The sequence below is a fragment of the Dipodomys ordii genome, unplaced genomic scaffold, assembly GCF_000151885.1.
Source record: "Dipodomys ordii isolate 6190 unplaced genomic scaffold, Dord_2.0 Scaffold12, whole genome shotgun sequence".
NCBI lineage: Eukaryota > Metazoa > Chordata > Mammalia > Rodentia > Heteromyidae > Dipodomys > Dipodomys ordii.
In genome coordinates this window covers 2,856,697-2,878,213 of record NW_012267228.1, presented here as the reverse complement: position 1 = coordinate 2,878,213, position 21,517 = coordinate 2,856,697, and the positions used below count along the sequence as shown (strand labels likewise).

At 53.1% G+C, this 21,517-nt stretch overlaps 1 protein-coding gene across 1 annotated transcript in view; it reads left to right on the top strand.

Moving 5' to 3' along the window:
• The window catches only part of Slc6a11 (solute carrier family 6 (neurotransmitter transporter), member 11), an 82,094-nt gene that overhangs the window by 34,114 nt on the left and 26,463 nt on the right, over positions 1 to 21,517 (top strand). The window contains exon 6 of the mRNA XM_013010340.1: positions 13,191 to 13,325. Within this exon, the coding sequence (XP_012865794.1) occupies positions 13,191 to 13,325 (135 nt within the window). The remainder of the gene's footprint in view (positions 1 to 13,190; positions 13,326 to 21,517) is intronic.

Below are 21,517 nucleotides of genomic sequence, written 5' to 3'. Positions count from 1 at the left end.
CCTTCCTTCCGTCCTCCCTTCCCTGTCATTCTAGCCATACAGGAGGCTGAAATACAGAGAGTAACAGGTTCAAAAGTAGGATCCTAGCTCAAAAATAACCAGAGTAAAAGGGGTGGAGGTGTGGCTCAATTGGTAGAGCACCTGCCTAGCAACCATGAACCCCTGAGTTCAAACCCCATAACTACCATGAAAGAAGGAAAGATGGAAGGAGGGAGGAAGGAAGGAAGGAAGGAAGGAAGGAAGGAAGGAGGGAAGGAAGGAAGGAAGGAAGGAGAAGGGGATGATGGAGGGAAGGAGGCAAGGAAGAAGAGGTGGGGTTGGGGTGTGGGGCACATGTCCCAGTGCTGGCTGGGTCTCCAGGCTGGTCCTTAGAGGCTGGGCCTCTGCTTCCATGCAACACCAGCTTGCATCAAGCCACCAAACCCATATGTGGCCATCTCTTCACACAGAGGTGTGCACTGAGGCCCAGAGAGGCCCAGACACCTAGCCGAGTCCCACAGCCAGCCTGGGAGCTGCTCTGTTTCTGCCCCACTTCAGTGTGTAGTATCACCTTAGTTTCTGGAGCCATGGGCCTCCAAATGAGTCCAACCTCATTTATTAAACACCTGTGGGGTTCTAGGCATGTCCTGGAGACACCGTCATTAATAAAGCTTGGTTGCTGGGCAGCCTGTGGGGTAGGGGAGTCGTGGAGGCAGGAAGAAGATGGCTGAGGTCAGAAATGAAAGGCGTTGCGTGTACCCCGAGCAGGGTCATAGTCCTGACACTTCCCGCGGAGCTGGGGTGACAGTACATACCACCATGCTCGGCTTTTTCTGTGGAGATGAAGTCTCATGAAATCTTGCCTGGAGCTCTGATCCTCCAGATCTCTGCCTCCTGGGTAGCTGGAAAGCCAGGTGCATGCCGCTGTGCCCCGCCTTGTTTTTCATGCTAGGGCTTGAACGCAGCGACGTATGCATCCATGTATATTTTAACCTCATTTTAATGTCAGCTAAAATTCAGAGAAAAGCCACGCTCCCGTGAAGTGCGGTGGAGCCTCACTGTTTCACTGAGTACTTCATGCACTGGTGAAAAGCAGGTCGCTAACAGGGCCACCTGTGGAGTCCAGCAAGCTGTGGCCATGAGAGAGCCAGGCTTGGAGGGCCGGTAAGAACTGGGGAGACGGCAGGGCTGAGCGGCAGGGCTGAGCGCTGTGCTGGAGTGAGAGCCAGCCCCGCGCTGAAGGCGCAGAGGGGAGGAGGGGAAGGGGCCCCGAGGAAGCCGGGCTGCCCCGCCGGGGCACTGGGGACGTGGGGTGATAAGGGAGGAGACGGGGTTTTGTCTTGGGTGGAGGGACATCACCCATGTCTTCAGGGACCCATCCAGTTTGAAATGCCTGGAAAACTAACAGGGTGGGTGTTTGGGGAGCAGATTGGCTCATCTGAGCTCAGGAGAGGGGCGGGTGGCATGGTCCCTGTGTGCGTGTTATCGGCCCTTTCCTGGGCAGCTGCATCAGGGTGCCACAAGTCCTTTGGTATTGTGTAAAAATCAGGGCACCGTGCAGATAGTTCCAGGGTGGGGGAGGGGTCCAGACATATCATGTGACTTTCACTGTGTCTACCCCCAAGCGAGGAGCTCAATTCATCTGATGCAAATTATGACATAATTTTATGAACCCGAAGGTGCACAAGGTTTTAGTGAGGAAGAACGTTTGCCAGAAATGGGAGCAGTTCTAAGGAGTCTGCCAAAGAAGCAGCACCATTCATTTGCCTTGGTGCCATTGTTCTTGTGCGACAGAATCAGTCACATGCGACTCTTCTTCTTCTTCTTATTACTTTGGTAGTTCCAGGGTTTGAACTTACTTGCAGAACTGGCATGCTACCATGTGAGCCGCGCTCCTAGCCCTTCCTTCGCTTCAGTTTTGAAGAGGGTCACAGTTCTTGTTTCTCCAGTCTCCTGCATCCTTCGGTGTGCACACTGAGGTGTATACCACCATGTGTGGTTTATTAGTAGAGATGGACAATCTTTTTTTTTTTTTTTTTTGCCCAAGCTGGTGTGGAACCACACAGTCTTCTCAGTCTCGGCCTCTTGAGTAGCTGTGTTCACAAGCAAGAGCCATTGCACTTGACTCAGAAGGAACTCTGAGTTGCTTTGAAGTTCTCTTACTGTCTCAGGTGTGTTGTTCAAGGTGTTACCTGGTCCGCTTTCAGGTATTGTAGTAACACAATGTGGTGCAGGGCGGCCTCATCAACTGTGCAGACCTTCTTTTCTTATTTCCATAAAGTTCTTTGTTTCCTTTTAAGAAATCCATAATCTTGTCTCTAGTGATTTCAATTTGCTCCATACTATCAAACCTCACGCCATCTATTTATATGCCTTCCCATAGTGTGATCTTTTAAAAACATCCTGGGTATTGAAAAAAACTACTGATAGAAGCTTAATTTACAGTATTACCAACGAAGCCCCGAGCTGAGCTGTAGCGATGGCAGTGGAGAGCTGTGACCCTTGTCCCTTGCCTTCTGGCACGGTCCCCTGCAGGACTTCCTGATTGCAGAGGTGAGCAGCTGAGCCACCGCTGTGGTTTACATGGAATCTGGTCCCCAGGGTGGTGCTGTGGAGTCTGGGGTGAGGTGTGTAGACCACTGGGGAAGGGACTGAGTGAGATCAAGCCTCCCAGCTTCCTGCTTTGTCATGTGACCTCTCACTCTGGCGACAAAGCTATGCTGCCACGAGGCTCTCCCCAGAGCTGAGCAGGAGCAGGTGTCCTGCCCTGCTCTCCCGAACTGCGATTTAAATAACCTCTTCTCTTCATCAATATGTTGTTATAGTAACAAAAAAGTGTCATAAGTTTATTTTTGCCAATCCTGGGGCTTGAACTCAGGGCCTGGGCACTGCTCCTGAGCTTCTTTGACTCACTACTTGCGCCTCAGTGCCGCTTCTCACTTTTTCTGTGTATGTGGTGCTGAGGAATTGAACCCATGCATGCGAGGCAAGCACTGTACCACTGAGTCACCTTCCCAGCCCGAGCGTCGTAATTTTTAAATCGGAGAAATGATGGAAGCAACGCTCTGGGAGCAGGTGGGGCACCTAGGCAGAGACTGCAGGAGAGAAGGGTGGAGGGGTGAGGATTAGGCTTGAGGAGTTCCAGCATTTAAGGGGTGCAAAGGAGGAATCTGCCAAGTGGAAGCTGAAGGGTCCTCTGAGAAGCAGAGAGAAAAAGGTGGGAGGGAGGCCTGAGGAAGACCAGGCGGGAGGTGGAGGACGGCGGGACTGGGAGCGGCCATCCTCGCTAGGGCGCCCCATCTTCCGGGCAGAGAACCCGACTGTGCCTTCAATTCATGCAAAGAGAAGAGGGGGAAGCCTGAGTCAAAGGGGACAGGTGGGGTTGTAGCTTGGGGATGCTCCCTGAGAAGGAAGTCAGGGTGTAGGGAGAAAGTAACGGCCGTGGGCCTGGGCGTGTGGAATTGTTGTTCTCTGGGTGGGGCTTGAAATGCTAGAGCTTGGTGAGGGCATGAGGAACATGGGCATATTGGTGGCTCCTAAGACCCCAGGAGGAAGAGGAGATCCCAGGAGAGGGTGAGGAGAGGGGATAAAGTGGGGTGTTCTGTGCCATAGCTGAGTGCCCGAGAGGGGTCACAGATAAGGAATAGAGGTTCACAGGGGCCTCCATTGAAACCTGATTTGCTGTCTTTGAGATGCATGCCCAGGAATGGGCTCACTAGATCGTAGGGTGGTTCCATTTTTAGTTTTAAGGGAATTTCCATTCTGATTTCCGGAGTGGTTGCAGGGGTTTGCATTCCCTTCGGTAGTGGAACAGGGCGGGTTGCTTCTCCCCATGCCCCCCCATCCCCACATCTCTGCCAGCATTGGTTGTTTGTATTCTTCATGATGGCCAATCTTACTGCAGTAAGAAGGAATCTCAGTGTTGTTTTGATTTGCAGTTCCTTTATGGCCAGAGATATTGAATATTTCTTCATGTGTTTACTGCCCACTTTTACTTTTTCTGAGATGCATCTGTATAAGCTCCCTTGACCATTTATTAATTGGGTTATTGATTCTTTGAGGGTAGTTATATACATATATGTGTGTATTTAATATATATGTATATATATATATACATATATATGATACGTGTAATGGAATTTTATCTATAAGGAAGAAAAATGTTACATCATTGGCAGAGAAATGAATGGACCTGGGAAAAAAATCCTAATGAGTGAAGTGAGTCAGGCTCAGAGACACAAAAGGCAGATGTTTCCTCTCATATGTGGAATTTAGATCTAAAATATAAATGCATGAAAGTACAAGGCCATACAGGTAAACTAACAAAAGCATGGTACATGTGGGGAGGGTTTCCATGGTGAATAATGAACAGTTTCACACAATGAATCCCAGGAAGCTGGCTGAGCCTGTAGGCTCAGAGAAGGAGGTGGATGAACGAAGTGGACAGATACAGTCACCAGACTCAGTAAGTGAAAATGAATCAAGGGAACTTGGGGCGATGAGTAGGGATGGGACGGGCATGGAGGGAGGAGGATGGAAGGGCTAACTATGATCAAGATGCCTTGTACACATGAATGGACATGCTAAGGTGAAGCCCCTTCCTGCAACTATGTGAAGACCATTAAAAAGAAGAAGGGTTGACCTGGGCTCATGATTCCGGAGGCCGAGAGGCTTAAGAACGTGGTGCCTGGTCTCTGGTGAGGGTCTCCTTGCTTTGTCCTGACATGCTGGAGGGCACAGTGTAGAGAGGCCTGGAGGCCTGCCACCCTAGCTGTCTTCATCCTACACAGCCATGAATGCATTGCAGGACCCAACCTGAAGACACCCGCTGGTTCTGGTCACCTCCAAAGCGCCCACCTTGAAGCACTATTCACCTGTGATTCAGGGGATTGCATTTCCAGATCATGAACTTTCAGGGGACATGTGGAAGCCATAGGATGGTACAAGTTCTGCCTTCTAGGAAACAGTGTGGCAATCTGTTCACGGCAGCTGCGTCTGGGAGATCTAGGGGGCGGGGCTGGCTCTGGTGTGAACACAATCTGGTGCACGACAAATGGCAGTCCATGTTGGATACGTGATTGATTGATTAATTGATTAAAAAGAATGCATGAAGAAATGAACCCTTGAAAGAGAGTAAAAAGAAGAAAATAAGAAAAGCCTAATGGAGGAACGTTTCTATCTGCAGAGAGGTAGGCTACAGGTCGACATGGTGTCCATTAGGCTGGACTGGGAAGGGCCTTGTGTCCTCTGGGATCATGGCTGAGTCGACAGATTGGAGCAGAAGACAGATTGCAAGAACAGCAGGTGAACATGGCTTCCTCCTGCCACAGACGAAGAGGTTCTCAAAGGGATGTACCACCGCTGGGAGAGGTGGCTGTGCAGAAGCTGTGTGGCTTGGCATCCCCCAGGAAAGTTCCAGAACCACTGATGGATGCCGTCGGTCTCGAGGCAGAGGCACTCACAGAGGCCCGCCGTGCTTTGCCCCTTCTGGCTGCAGCGTGGTCTCTGAGCACTGCCTCTGCCCACACCCCCACCTCCACACGTGTGCCTACAAGAGAGTCAGGGGACCACAACATCCCCCCTGCTGATGAAGCCACACCAGGGAACGTGTGCACTAGCGACACGCTGGCTGCCATGGGGACGCCTGCCTCCTGGCCCAAGGAGATGGATGGACTTAAGTCGTCATTAGCCAGGGTACCCGGTATGTATTCCAGGCAGTATGTAATAGCTCCACTGCAAGCCTGCAGATGCTCAGCATGGGGTATTCGTTTTGCTCAGGCTCATTTCTGGAGTTGTTTTCATTTTTGTGGCCTTTATATAGATGCTTAGTAAAAAATCAATAGCATTGAATCCTCAGCTAATCTTAATTCACCATGAAATAGGCTTAGACACTAGCCTCCTCTAGCCGTGATTTGTTTTTTAGAGAGTCTGTGGGCAGGGATTTAAACTGACCTCAGCCTTCTTCCTGAGCATGCTTGCTATTTACATATCTTGTCACCCTAGCACCCCGGAGCTCCTTTCTCTCTGGGTGACTTTCACCAGGCCGAAGCGTGTCCTGAGTCCTGGCTGTAATGAATGTGTTCACAGAACATGCTCTCGGTCAGGACTCCAGAACCGCAGGGGCATCTGCTTGCTCTTCGAAGGCAGCTCAAGGTGCAGGCCCGGCACAGCTCTTCCGCCAGGGCTGTACTTCCCACGTTGCTGCGGGTTCCTAGCCTCTCACCTGCTGCCCAGTCAGCCCAGTTGCCCCCCAAGGACAGGATCCCTGCTCATTTATCCACTCCAGCCCACTCCCGGAACCCAGCACAGGGCCTGGCCCCCGTGGGCTCAGTAAGTGGCTGACACACACACTCTGGGACGGAGAGGCCAGAATGAGAACGTAGCCCGTCCACCCCAACGGTCCCTTGCCAGCACATGGGACTGTGTCCTGATGGTTCATTTGTTCTCACTAGACTATCAAGGTCTGGATTTTAATTGTTCTTTTTTTTTTTGCTGCATGTAGGTCTTTGGAAGAGGTGTTTCAGAGCTTATAAAGATGAGCATGGCCCTTTGCCTTGAAGGACACAAGGAAAGCAATAGTTAGGCTTGTAACCAGCTGCTACTGTTGGGATTTTGACCATCCCTGAGAGCCCATGTGTTAAAGGCTTGGTTGCTGGCCTGTCGCAGCCTGGGAGGGGGTGGAAACTTTGCAAGGTGGGGCCTAGAGGACGTTTGTTTCCTGGCTGCCACGTGGTGATCAAGTCTCTGTCACACACTCTGCTGTGATGTGCCCAGCTGCCACAAGCCCATAGCACAGTCCTGTGAAACCATGAGCCTGAGGAAACCTTTCTTCCTCCTATCTTGTTCATCTTAGGTATTTTGTCACAGTGTCAGAAAGCCGACTCACATGCAGAGAACTGTATTCCAGTGTATAATATAGCTCACTAAGAGGAGGAAGGGCACTGCTGTTCGCAAAGGGCTGACGTGCCTGGTGCCTGGTGGACACTGGCTCACTGAGTCCGCATGCTGGCCACATGGAACTGTGAACCGCATGCCGTAGAATAAGAATGGAAAGTTCAAAGGGACAGCATCATCAATCTACTGTGTTATCAGTCGCATTTTACAGAAAACAGCATCGAGACCTAGAATGGCAATTATTTGCCAAAAGCAAGTCACATGCATGGAACGTACCAGAGGCTAGATTTGAACTTGAGTTTCCTGAGGTCTGTGTCTGTGTGCTGTCACTGCTCAGCTTGCTGTAGGATTGCTATAGGAGTGTTCATTTGATCTAGGTGGCTTGTGCTAAGGCCAAAGAGAGGCAAACAGTGTCTTAGTCCTGAAGATCCTGAGGATGCATTTGGTAAAGGAGGAGGAAAGGCGCTTGTGGGCAAAGGATGGAACAACAGCCAAGTTCTGCCGGCAGGGAACCCAGGAAGACATGGCATCAAGTGGCTGAGAGTGGGACTTGGACTTTCCAGGGTCCACACTGTGGTTGGGGTCAGGCTCTGGATTCAGACAATCTGAGCTTCATCCTGCCTGTGTCTGGCTGCTACAACCTTGGGCCAATAGTTAACTTATGGATATTCTGACCTCTGTGAGGCAGACGTGGTAACAGTGTCTATTTATGTGGCTGGTGTCAGGACCCTGGAGAGCTCCGTGGCCTTCCAGATGGCGGATGCCAGTGTTCTGTCCTAAAGAACTCTGAGAGCTGAGCTTGACTCCAGGTAGCCGTGACTCCCCTCCCCCTACAAATGTACTCTTTGCTGCCAATGCAGAAGGAAGATTTCTAGCAGTCCAGAGAATGATTTCAGCGATAGATGGGTAAAGATAAAACTGTTTCAGTGATGGGTGCAGATGAAAGTGTCAGATCCCATCTGAGCGGTACCCCCTCCACGCCGCGCTTCCTGAAGTGACAGGTCCCTGCGAGGTGCCAGCTCACCTTTAGTGACTTGGGGACTTGTAACTTGCTGCGCTAGAAAACAGAGCCCAACCTAGACCCAGTGCCGCCGGCAGAACTTTGAACTTCCTCCCACTGTTTTCGCTGGATGAGCTTCTGTCATCACCTGGCTTCACAGATTTCACTTCACCGTGGTCGTTCAGTTTCTCATCACGTGTTACTTATTGGGAAGCATGCCGTCTCATAGAAGGTATTAAGTAAATAGCACCGAGACATGTACACGTAGGTGGGGTACAGTTAGAAACTTACGTAGTCTAACAGTGGTTGAAGTCTGGGATTGTGACTCCTGTCAGCATAGAACGCCAGCCCAGAGAGGGAGTGGAGGCTGCCCGCCTGGTGGGTCTGCTGGCCCAGGGCTCCTGGGTTCTTCCCCAGGCCCCTCTCTTTTCCAAATGCCCTTTGAGCAACACTGCTTTCTAGTGGATCCTGCCATCCCGAACAGTGCAGGGCAGGGGCCGCCTTCCTCCAGCTCTTGTGGCATTTTCAACCACCAGACAACCTCCCCTGCTACGAAATAAATAGCTGTGTCCGGGAAGTAGGAGGAAAACACCCCACAATTCCTGTATTGGGATGCAAATGAGCAATTAGAGTCAATTAAGACAGGATACGGCATAATTACCACCAATTGTGCTAACCTTTGTATTCAGAAAGACTTGACCTGCTGAAAGGGAGTGGGGTGTCTCCTTGCCTGGGCCTGAGAAGTCTGACAGAGGAGGCCTCCTACCCCCACGCCCTGTCCCTGGTCAGAGCCGCCCTGGCAGCAGGCCGGGGAGGCCATGTTTGACCTGACCTTGTAAAGGACCTTATGGTGGCCATCCCAAATAGAATGCCTGAGTCGCAGCAGCCTCTTCCCTGTTCCAGACACATCCTGGTCCTCCAAGGGATGCTGGACTTGGCCAGGGAACCTCTTGCACAGGAACGTCCCTGCCCCAGACTCTGGTCTGACCACGTCCCCTGGGCCACCCCTACTTGTACGCACACCTGCTTCAACCAGATTCCATTTCTGGAGTGAGGGGAGCTCACCTGGCCCCAGCTTTCCATAAGGACACAGCCTAAGGCCTTCATTAACTTCTGCATTCTAGCCAGGCTCCACTCGGCCTGCTGCTTGGTGTGGTCTGTCACAGCAGCAAGTATGGTGTAAGCACCCCATAAAGGCCACAGAAAGCCCATGAGCATACGGTAGAGCTGTGAGTGCAGGGGGTGGTGAGATGTGGGCGCTGGAGGCAGGCTGAGGGGTCACCTCAGACACGTGCCTCCAGCCCCAGTGTGGTTTGTAAGGAGAGGCCCCTGCCCTGGTGGCACAGGAAGTTCACGTTGCCCCCTCCGAGCCCCGGAGGCTAGCACAGACAGTGGGCCATGGCTTCCCAGAGCGGGACAGGGCATCTGACCAAGCATCTCAGGGTTTTGGGGGAACGCTGTGGGTGGCCGCAGAGCTGGCGATGGACTTGGTAGACAAAGAAAGGCTGGGAAAAGGCAGGGGACTGGATGAGCCTGGCATGTTCCCCAGCCGCGAGGGACCTGGTGGCTGGGGGAAGGATGGAGACCGGCCAAGTCACACAGCGCATGCATGCGGGCACAGCCAGGGTCTGATCCCAGGGTCATCGACTCCCAGACCAATGCTCTCATGACCTGCGGCCACTTTGAATGTGGGGCCTGGAGTATTAGCCTGGGAGGAGCAAGGAAGAGACAGGCCAGGTTAGAATCTGAAGCTTGGGGCGCAGTGTGGAGAGCATGAGGCTGTCACTGGCCAGGAGAACGAGGATTGTGGGGGGAATGCAAACTCAGAGTATAACTGGAGGTCCCAGTTACATTCGACATGGTGGCATTGGAGGACAGCTGAGGGAAGAGGCCAGTGTGACTGCAGCCTGGGTCTGTAGGCGACCACCAGGGGACAATGTTCTGTACCCCTTGCCGTGATTTTTGCCTGGCGATGTCTGCTCCAGTTTGTCCTTTTTACCCTGGGGCTGTTTCTCCTCCAACCCACTTATACAAACCCTCAGAGACCGAGGAAGCACTTTTCCTGGGCCGGCAGCCTCCTTCTCACAGGCGACCCTGTGTGGGTGGTGTCTTGGCCCCAGAGTCGAATGCATACGCGCACACACTCAGCACGACTTCCTTGGGGAAAAAACCTGGGTCTTATGTTCCTTGACCTGCAGGAAACTTTGAAAACAGATACTTGAAGTGTGGACTAGATGCAGGATAGCATCTAGCCATTATATGGGCTGCCTGGAGTACTAGGTGGAGGGCTCTGAGTTGGTCTCAGGCTCAGCTGCAAGGAATGCTGTGATCAATTAGTGATGTCTGGCGAGAGCGCAGGCGGGGTGGGCAGCAGTGTGGGTGATCTCTTGATCACGTCTACGTGGTTTTGACCATCTCTAGGTGTTCTCAGGAAAAGTCAAGCACGATGTTCAAATGTCTGGTGTGGCCAAGGAAAGAAGTCTTAAGAGGGCTTTTAGAAGAGCTGGGATAGCAAAGGGAGCTGTACTCAGCATACTTTGATATCACAGCTGTGTGGGTTGCATAATGTGGTCCTGACACACCGTTTGTGCCCTGACTCGAGGCTTACAAATGATTTTTTTTGGAGGCAATGCCTGCCTGCCAGCCAGCAGTTCCATTTTGGAAGTCACACTCATCTTCACCGCAGGCTTTGGACAGCTCATTTGAATATTATCTTTCTTTTACAGTTATTTCCTTTATAGTTTTATGAAAGGGGTAGAAAAACACGGCTCTCAATGGAGGGAGGTTCTTCTCAATGTGATGTGGACACAGGAGGTCTGTTTAGAATTCCACTCAGTGAATTGCTTCAAATCATCATTAGTCGTTTAGTAAACCTTTTTCCTAGGTTCTATGTGGTCATGTAATTTGCATAAACTGCCTTCCACTGTGTGTGTGGAGTGGGGAGGGGACTCCCATGGCCAAGCTGGTGAAAGGTCACACACCTGGCACTGGTCAGCTGCTGGCATCGTGGGCAGTTGGCCTCTGTGACAACAGAGACAAGTAAACTCCCAAGTAAAAGCCCCAACCTGAGGTTTGTAGACTTGAGCCGGCTGATGGGAAGCTCCATTTTGGAGGAAAGGGATCAAGAAAGTATTTGGAAATTGGTGGGAGGTGATGTGGAGGAAGTTGTGGGAAAGGCTTCACACCCTCTTGGCTGTCTGGCCCAACCACCAGCCCTGGCTGATGGCTGCCGTGTTATCACTTAAGATTCTGAACCGATGTTCTTATGCCTGTGACACATGGCCACCGTGTCTGGGTTGTGATGTAAAGGACATTGCATGTTAGCGGTGGGGTTGTACTGATTATGGGGTGGACCTGGCGGTGACACTGGCACAGGTGTCAGGGAGTTGGGGGCTGAGCGGGCTGGGGAGGGTGCCGGCATGGCCGAGTGGGCATGGTGCCTGGCTAAGTTAATCTTGCCCTCCAGGTTGTGTCTACAGGACCCCTGCTCAGATTCCTTTCATATTTACAGGCCTCTGCTTTAAAAAAAAAAAAATCTCTGCTCTGTCCTGTATAAAGACTCAACTTCTTGAAGAGACTCACTCCTAAAAGGAGAGAAAGAGTTTGCAGCTGTGCGGCTAATACATGTGTAGGAGGGCTACATTGCTTTGTGGTTGGACTCGGGCAGGTCTCCTGTGCCTCTCCCATGTCTGGCCACGTTCATTAGCTGGGTGATCTGGAGCACGTGCTGACCTTTCCGGTTTGTAAAGAGAGCAGGTGTCTGCCGGGGAAGAGCTGATGCCCGTAGCCACCAGGTACATGGCCGGGCCTGGCAGTAGTAGGAATATTTGCTTTCCCCTTCCTTCCTTCCACTTTGTCCATATCCTGAAGTCACTCATCCTTCACAGGCCAGCGCCTGGGTCACCTTCTAGAGAAGTGCTTCACTGACTGCTCTCATAGTGAGCTGCTCTGTGTCCATGCCCACAGCCTGTCACCAGCCCTTCCCAGCTTACACGATGGCTTAGCTACCTGGGTGTGTGTCTTCCACCGTCCCGCAGTCTCTTGGAGCACAGTTTCCCATTCTTAGTTATACATTCAGGGAAGAGCTCTGTGCTTGTTATATGAAACATGTTTGGGTATTTGAGTTAGTAAGAAGTCGAATGAGTGGAAGGATGGATGAATGGATGGATGGATGGGTGGGTGGATGAATGGATGAGTGAGTAGGTGGATAGATGGATAAAAATTGTGGGCCTCGGCCCATCGCTGATTTAATTGTGAAATAGACTTAGAAGGTGCTGACCAGCTGTACATGAACACACGAGACAGAGGAAGCCCAGCCGTGTTCACAGGCAGCATGTGTTAGCGGCTCCATGACGTCGCTCATCTCCCTGTCCTGTGTGGCCGCGTGTGTCTCTCTGTGGGCCATGGGGCAAGCGCTGAGCAAGCGCCAGTATGGAGTGTGGCGCAGGCTCTCAGCACGGGCCAGCCGAGGGGCAAGAGGCCCGCCACCCTCCTCTTCCTGTTTTATAATGTCATGTGATTGCAGTAAAGAACCTGACCCTGAGGTCTGTCCTCCTAATAAATGTTTAATTGTACAATATGTTTCTGTTGACTCTAGGAACAGGGTTGGCCAGAAAAAGTCAATAAACTCGGGTGGCCGTCTCTAAAGCATATTGATAGCAACTTTATATCTGTTGATTAACGACTCTAATTCCTGCCCACACCCTGCTTCAGCCTTTTGACTTCTTTGGCCTATTTTTGATAGGATTTCGCTTGTGTAAGTGAAATCCTCAGGTTGTGGTTGAAAGTGCTTGACAGGGCGCACGCGCACGCCCCTCATGGGTGGGAAGTCCACGCACATCCATGGATAGAATCTATAAACTTTCTTGTCCTACTTCGGTAGTGCAGCGTGCTGCCTACTTACCCCGCATTTACTGTGCACTCAGCAGTACAGGTAATTCAGAGAGGATTGAGAGTACGCAGGAGACGTGCAGAGATGCTACACAGATACTACATCATCTTGTATGAATGACCCAGTTGTGATGTCCACACAAAAGGCCGGGAGGGTTGGGAAGGGGGGACTAACACCAGTCCCTAAGGGACGACCGGGTACAAGGAAGAAGAGGTAAAGATGGCGGGTGTGCATGTACGACAGAATGCCAGGCAGCCTCGTCAAAATGGACCATCTGCCGTGATGAATACGTGTGCTGAATACGAATGAACTTGAGGACACCGGGTGAAATGAAGTGAGCCCAGCAGCGTCGCCACTTCCTGGTCTTTTGCCCCTCTCCCCAGCACCCTCACTGCATCCTGATCTTTCTTCTCCTCTCCTGGACAGGTGGTCTATGTCACGGCAACCTTCCCGTACATCATGCTCCTGATCCTTCTGATCCGGGGGGTCACATTGCCTGGGGCCTCGGACGGCATCAAGTTCTACCTGTACCCAGACCTCTCCCGCCTCTCCGACCCGCAGGTAAGGGGCACTAGCCCACTGCGACCCTGCAGATCCCTGTCACTGCTGCTGAGCGAGGCCCAACAACGGCCAGCCAAGCGGTGGCCTCAGGCCACCTCACAGGACAGTGTGCATTGAGTGAATGTGTAGGAGAGAAAATACATTAGGACACAGTTAGAGCATTCTACAGGGCAACTGTGTGACAAGGCAGTGTCATAACCCCACCCCACCATGGGTCTGAAAACTCTTACCCAGAATCCTTGGGACCAGAAGTAGTTCGATACTAAACTATTGGCATGTGCATAAAGAACTGTCCTTATGCATAAACACAGAACTCATTTGTTCCACAAGCACCTGGTACACAGAGTGTAGAGGCCGTTCGTCTGGCGCAGTGATAGTTTCACGCATGAAGCAGAGTCTCTGGGTGTGGGATTGCCCACCGATGGCAAGGCGCTGAATACATTTCAGATTCCAGATGGGGGCCCTCAGCGGGAGTTCAGCGAAGCACGGGCACAGATGGTGTTTGGTGGTGGCTGTCCTGTAATGAGCAAGTATCTGGTTTCTTCTGCTCATGAGAATGTGGTCTGTTGCACACTCTTGTATTCCTGGAGGCAAATGCTAAGCTTCAGCTGGGGATTAGTTGAAGCCACAAATGTTTTGCCCTTACTCCACATCAGAGACCTGTGGTGTGCCTCGGAGAACAGCGGGGTGCTTGTGGTTTCCTTTGTAGAAATTAAAAAAAAAAAGCAACAGAGTTTGAGAGACAGGTTCGCCTATTTGTCCTGTGAAGGCTAGGGGTGTTCTGAGCAGGGTGTATTTGTGGGTGCCCGGTGGTGAGCCCAGGACATGAAACAAGAAATGGAAATGGGCTTCTCACCAGCCATACCCAGGGGTGCCGGGGAGCCTCTGGGAGTGTTGGAAAACCCTTGCGCCCCGCCCCACCCCCAGCACAACCAGAGCAGTCTTGGGGTACCTGCTAGGCATCAGATGTGTTCTGGGTCCCGGGGTGATTGCTGTGTGAGGAATCAGGAGGAGTTGGCATAGGTGTGGACATGTGCTGATTTTGGTCTCAGTTCACCATGCTTGTAGATCAGGACACCCCCAGGTGGCCTCCTGAATATAGGCAGAATCCCCAGGGAAGAAGGAAATTAGCTCCTGACTGCGGGCCAGCCAGGTGCAGCCTGCAGCACCCGCCCCCTAGCTGCTCCCGCACTGCTGTGGGTCTGTGCTTCCCACCTTGCCCCCGGACCGGCCTCCTCTTCTCCCCTCTGCTCATGCGCCACTTTCTTCCTGTCCTTGATGCAACCGCTTCAGACTGTCCGGTGCTGGCCCATCACCAGCTCACCTGGGTGCCTGTGACGGGGAATGGACTCCAGACGACCCCCTGGAGGTTTTGTTTCACTGGGCATTTTTGTTCTTCAGAGGTGGTTCTGCTGCTAAGAGACGGTAGAGGCAGGCAGCAGGGGTGACGCAGTCAGCTCAGCATTCTCAGTTTCCACCCTGATCGTCCTGTTTCTCTCCGGTCTCCGCCATCGCCTTCCTTTGGGGCGGGCGCTTGCCTGCACGGCTGTTGTTCCACGGGGCAGTCCTTGGAGCAGGGAGATCCCGGGATCACACTGGCCTGAGAGGCGGCACGCAGGTCCTCCTAGTGTGCCACTGATCCTGACCTCGAACCCATCTTTCTCTTCCCCCCTCTGTGCCTCAGTTTCCCTGTGATGACTTAGAAGGGCTGGATCCCGTGAGTGCTTTTCAAGGTGGACACAGAGTCTCAGCTTATCCACGAGCAGCACAGGTTGGGAAGCCCCAGCCTAGGGTCCACCGTCAGCGCTCTGCCTGTGCTCCTTGAGATGCGGTGGCTTGGGTGTGTGGCCGTCTGGTGAGGAGGAGAGGTGGGGCGCCATGCTGGGTGCCCTCCAGCCTGTGCTGGGCCCCGGGTGTGAGGCTACCGCCCCGGGTATCCCCGAGGCTCCTGTGCCCGCGCACACCAGAGCACCTCTCCATCTCAAATTTGCTGCCCAGCCCAGGGCCTGGCACATAGTAGGGTTCCAGGAACACCAGAAGCGCCCCTCGTTTTTGGCCTGTGGCTTACTAGCTCTGAGCAGGACACGCTGGGGCCCCACAGTGCGAATTGGAAGGGGGGGTTGAATTCAGAACCAAGACCCGTTATTGTGGGTCTAGTAAATTAAGTTTCTCGTCAAGAACTTGAAGTGACACCGCGGCTCGCGCTCTTTGTGGCCCCTTAATTTGCATTCCGTGGCCTGTTATAACTTTCTAAACATCTATTTGTCCTCACTGTCAGCCCTGTGTTCTCTCTGAAGTGTGAAGTGCTCCAGTCCACTGCTTTCCCCTCAGTTCCCCCCCACCATTTTCTGTCTTTTCAGTCTTTGGGAAGCCAAGGAGATCTTGCAAGAAATCACATTGTCCCTGACCCAGATCCCTGCCGCTCTCCCCTCCTTTGTGTTTCAAGTGTGTGTTTTCAGGCAGGAACAGAAAGGGCTGTCACAGATCCAAATCCTAGGGTCCACTTTCCCAGGACACCCGCACACCAGTTCCCCCAGCCACCGCCTCTGCCCAGAGAACCGGGGCCCAAAGATGGAGGTGTCCATATTCCGGGGCTGGGGTACACCTCAGAGAGTATTACATCCCCCCCCCCACCACCAGGGGACAGGTCTGGGGAAGTGGGAAAGCAAGACCAAGTTCAAACTCCCCCCCCTCCCCCCAGCCTGGCAGGCCAGCCTATGAGATTGCTGCCACCTGCTGGCAGTGCCGAGCGGGACCCAGGGAAGCCTGGGCAGCTGGACTTTCTCACCAGAATCGCCCCTGGGGAAGGTGACTTACAGACACCAAATTCACCCTGGAAACTATTGCACACCCTGGAACCAAACCTCTACCTGAAGGTTTCTTTGGGTTTGTTTGATTTGGGGGGTGTTGCTGCTCACCAGTGTTGGGTGCTGGCTACTGGCTGCCAGGCAGGCTCTGGGTGCCACCTCAGAGAGAATCCTACCCCGTCCTTCCTTCTCACCTCTTCCTTTCTCTCTTCCTCTTCCCTTCCTTCCTTTTCCCTTCCTCCCCCCCCCCCCTTTCACCTACTGGGAACTGGGCCCAAGTTGAGCTACACTCCCGGCCCTTTTGTGTTTGACACAGCATCATTGTGCTCACTTTGCCCAGACCAACCTCAAACCACAATCCTATTACCTCCATCTGCAGAATATCTAGGATTACAGGAGCGTGCTGCCAGACCCAGCCCTGATAGGGGGTTCTTGACTCCACCGAGGTCCTGTTTTCCTGGGGAGATACCGTTAGTGAGGGAAAGCCTGCCAGGTGAGGGCCTTCCGGTCCCAGGTGAGACTCTGGGGAACTGACCACCCATCACTCGTTCAGCCTCATGCTCAATAAACAAGAGTGACCAGCCCTGCCTGACTCAGCTGCTCTGCAGCCCCAGCTCTCCGTCAGGCTCTAACTCTCTAAACACACCCACAGCAATATCCCCAGGAGCCATTCTGGCTCGGCCGCCCAGGGTGGTGGGTGCAGTGGCACAGGCTTCTGTATCTAGGATGGGGGGTCCATTCATATATTTTGTTTTGTGAGCGGTTTGCAAAAATGATCAGAAAGAGATGACGTCTCAGGGTTCCATCTCCTTTCCCTGTTACTGTTGCAGCCAAAGAGCTAAGATGGAAACCTCGTTACTAACTGAAGGCCACAGTGCACTTCGGTTGCGCTCGGTGGGTTTTGACAGATGCGTAGTGACACGTGTTCCCTTCCAGGTGATAGCTTCTGCCCTTCAGGTCCCCTGTGTTTGGTCTCCACACCCCATCTTCCTCCTGTCTCCATAGCTGAGACTTTTCTAGAATGTCACGAAGATGGAGCCTCTGTAGCCAGGCTCCTGCTTCGCTCAGAGCCCTCTGCTTGACTGCTGTCAGGCCAGTGGCGGCGGCGGCGGCGTGGTCCCTGGGCGCTGGCCACCTCTGCTGAGTGGAACCCCAGCTGTATCGTAGCACCTCCCCCTCCCCAGGAATGCCTGGTACCCATGGAAGTCTGAGGAGCCCAGCAGAACATTCCAGACAAACTAAGCCCTATCTGAAAAATAGCCACAAGAGCCCTGTGTGGCCCAGAGACAGAGGCTGGAGGCTGAGATAATCCATCCACACGGCTTCCCGAGAGAATCGCCCACCCTCCAAAATGATGTCCTCCCTTAAGTAGGACACAAGCTGTATCTCCTTGAATTGAAGTTGGCCCCAGGCTCTCCGTGGCCATGGGCCGCCATGTTGCCAGAGAGCATGGATTGAGAAGAGGATTATCATGGCAGAAAATTCTGTTAGATAGTAGTGGTTTACGGGGCGAGGGCCCGGGTGGGGGAGTTCCCAAAGCAGATCCCCTGATGCCAGGGCAAACGAGAGAGGCAGAGCCCTGACTACACGTCTGCTCCCTGGCTGTCCCTCTTCTGCACAAGAAAATGTCCCCGGGCTCAACCTTCCCTTTAGTCCACACGCCCACCATCAACCATGTCTTCAGCTGCTCTTCGAGTCTGCCCTGTTACTTTCTCAGAGCTGATACTTTTTGTTTGTTTGTTTGTTTGTTTTTTGTTTTGGGTCTGGTCGTAGGGCCTGAACTCTGGGCCTGGGCGCTGTCCCTCAGCTCTTCAGCTCAAGGCTAGTGCTCTACCACTTGAGCCACAGCGCCACTTCCGGCTTTTTTCCTTTTGCTTATGTGGTGGTGAGGAATCGAACCCAGGGCCTCAGGCATGCAAGGCAAGCGCTCTACCACTGAGCCACCTTCCCAGCCCCAGAGCTGATACTTTTTAAAGCGTGGGTCCTGCTGCCGCTGTGTCCTGTTGTTCTTATTTCTCTTGTAGAATCAAATTTCCTTCTTAGTGAAGTGTGTCTTTAGTAGTTCCTCCACAAAAAGGCTGGAGAAAACAAACTCCCTGTTCTGTGCATGTCAAAAGACATCTATCTCAGTATCTCTTGTACTTCACCGTCCCTTGTACATCACCATCTTAGTGAGTATTAGTTTAGCAGGGATTCCAGGGTGGTAGTTGGTTTGTTTGGTTTTATTAAGTTACATTTTCAACGTGGGTTCTCATGTGGCTGGAGCCGTGCGTCACATCCACACCGCACTTCCACATGCATCCTGAGCTGCAGGGCGGGGCGCTCCAACCTCCCAGCTCTCTGCAGTAATCCCACTCACATTCTAGTTGCCCAGGAGCTGGAATCTTAACTCTAGTCATAGGAAGGAACTAAGGCTGTTCCTCCTCCGCCTCAACTTTCAGCTTTGACTGCTGTCATTTCTGACACCTGGAAACGTTGTTGTTGTTGTTTTAAATGCTCTTTTAAAGCTAGCCTGTGAACTTAGTGTCAAGTACATGTCATCGTTATGTGTTTTCTGCTTCTCCCATAAACATAATTTTAGCCTTTAGCATTTTGTTCTTTACCTGCTGATGATGAATGTGTTGTATTGATTGTCCAAGTAGCTAATTAATACCAAGGAAAGCTGCCCCCATCAGCGGCTCGGCCGTACTCACCAACTCATGTCTTTGGCAGTTCTTTATGCTGACAGGAATTCCTCTTAGGGGTTGCGTGTCTGAGTGACAAAAGGCAGCAGGGCCTGGAACTATTCTTTAAACATTCTTTGAGGAAAATAGGGTTCAGGGAAAAGACATTATTTATTTATCTGTGATCATGTGTACGTGTGTGTGTGTGTGTGTGTGTGTGTGTGTGTGTGTGTCTGTGTGCTGGTTTTTTTTTTTGCCAGTGTCAGGATTTGAACTCAGGGCCTTCTTCTTACTCGGCTTATGTGCTTGACCAGCATCTACCATTCAAGCACTCTACCTCCAGTCTAGCTCTTCGTTATTTTGGAGATGGATTCTCATAGACCTTTCTTCCCAGCCTCCTGAGTAGCAAGGATTACAGGTGTGAGCCACTGGTGTTTTAATACTGTACATCATCTGAAAGGGAAAGCAAGGGTATCCGCAAGTTAAGATTTCTCAGGGGCTCCATAGGCAGTGGGAGGAACGTGGCTATTATGAACCCCCAGGAGCCGGGCCAGACGCGGCCGCATCCCCGCCCACAGTCCCGAGGGGCGGCATTGTCCTCAGCTCTGTCTCCCATGGTGGCAGCAGCTCACGTGCCGCAGGGTGGCGGTGGTTAGCAAAGGTATCAGCATCTCCCTGCTCCTGCCAGGACCCAGGTACTGTGACCATGGCTGAAACCTCCAAACGGGCAGCAGGGCTGGAGGAGATGCGGGCGGAAGCACAGCCGAGGAGCTCTGGCATGGGGGCTGCGTTAGCCAGGGCGTCAGAGGCAGAATGGAAAGGAGAGCCTCCACACTGCGCAGGGTGAGGCCAGCCAAGGCCGGGGGATGCGAGCGTGAACCTGCTGTGCCTCGCTCTCCGTCCTCCCTTCATTCCCGCACCGTGCTCTGCTCCTGCAGAAGGGAGCTGGAGATCTGCTCCGGCACTCTGCATGCCCAGTGATGGTTGCAGGACTCAGGCTGGGCTTCCAGGCTGGGCAGCCACGTCGAGGACAAAGCCAGATCGCCGCTCACGTCTGTAGATGTAGGTACCAAGAAGTAAAGGGCAGGAAAGCAAATCAGAGACAGAAACGGGGATCCGTGTGTGGGGGCCTCCCACCCACCTGAGACCCCGAGGCGGCAGCGGGAGCCAAGGCCTGCTGGAGGGGACCCAGCCTATGCCAATGGGAGACACCCCCGTGGCTACTTTGTGTTCAACAATCCAAGCTTGTGTCTGTAGTGGTAAACGGAGGAAATCCCTGCCCTGCCCAAGCCAGTGTTCAGACCCCGACCCAAATGCGTGGATTCCCTTCGTCCCTTGATTTCTTTTTGACATGGCCACGCTCTGCTCCCATGCCACAGCGGGAGGGAGAGCTGCGGCCGCCGCCCTGCGCGTCTCCCCGCTGTCTCCTCAGAGCACCCCCCCCCGCCCGTTTTTCCTTTACTCCATGCCCGGCTGTGGTCAGGAGCACAGGGTGGAGCTTGAGGGGTGGAGGCCGCCTCTACCTCCACCTCTAGCCCCAGCCTCTGCTACTCTGACGGGCTGCTCCGGTGTTACAGAAGGCTGCCGTCCTGTCGCTTCAGATGAGCTGAGGCAGGCGTGTGTGTGCACAGGTGATGACCCAACCTTGCACACTGGCGTGACTGACAGGGCCAGGGAACAGGACATGAGCAGAGACAAGCAGGTCACCAACAGCGGAGCAACAAGATGGATGGAAGTGCTGGGGTGGGGGCCCTGCTCCCCGGCTCGGGGAGGTGATGGCAGACTCTCCCCCCCTCCCCCCCCCACAAAGGTGAAGGGGCGGGCTCTGGGCAGGACTGTGACCTCATTCTATAGGAGACGTTGAGCAGCCAGAAGCCCAGGGCTGGACAGGCTCAGGGCGGGCAGCAGGGTCAGGAGACTGTGGTGGATGGAAATGTGGCATGCGCAGCTGGGCCCCTCCAGACGGCGAGCGCTGCGTGTCAGATCGAGCTGGTGTGGAGTGCAAATATTCAGCAAAAATGGGGTGTGTGTGCTCCAGACAGGGATGGGCTCAACGCCCCCAGGAATCCAGCAGAGCAGCTACCCTTGTGTGTGGCTCCTGTGCAGATGCTACACTGCTTTCCGCATGGAGCCCGAGGGGCTCTGGATTCGGGTATCGGGGGGACCAGTGGACAGCCAGAGAGCCGGAGGGGATTCAAGACGGGTTTTAACTGTTTTTACACACACACACACACACACCACACACAGGTGTCAACTTGATTTGGCCTTCCTCTCCAGTACAATTTCTGTTGTACGATTTCTATTTATCTAGTAGAAGTAAATGTGAAATGATCAAGGACATATTCAGAACGGAAGCCAGGGCTGGGGGCCGGGCAGCAGTGGGAGGAGTCTCCCCTTGTCACTAGAGCCACTGCAAAGGCCTCTGGGCTTGGGGCCCAGATAGAAGGGGGTCCCACGGATGCTGCCCTGGTCCCCCATGAAGCTCCTGCCCAGGAATGTGAACACACCTCCACTCGCTGTCAGAATTAGAAGCAGATGAAAAGCATCTTCCTGTAGCCCTGTGGCAGTGGCCATGACTAGAACGTGGAGAAGGTTCTAGTCAAAGATGTGATAAACAGTGATAAACAGAGAACGCCTGTGCATTCTGTCGGGCTCTAGTAGGTCTGTCCCACCCCTCCCCAGCCCCTGATTTGAGAAGCATTCCTACTGGGCCACACCAGAC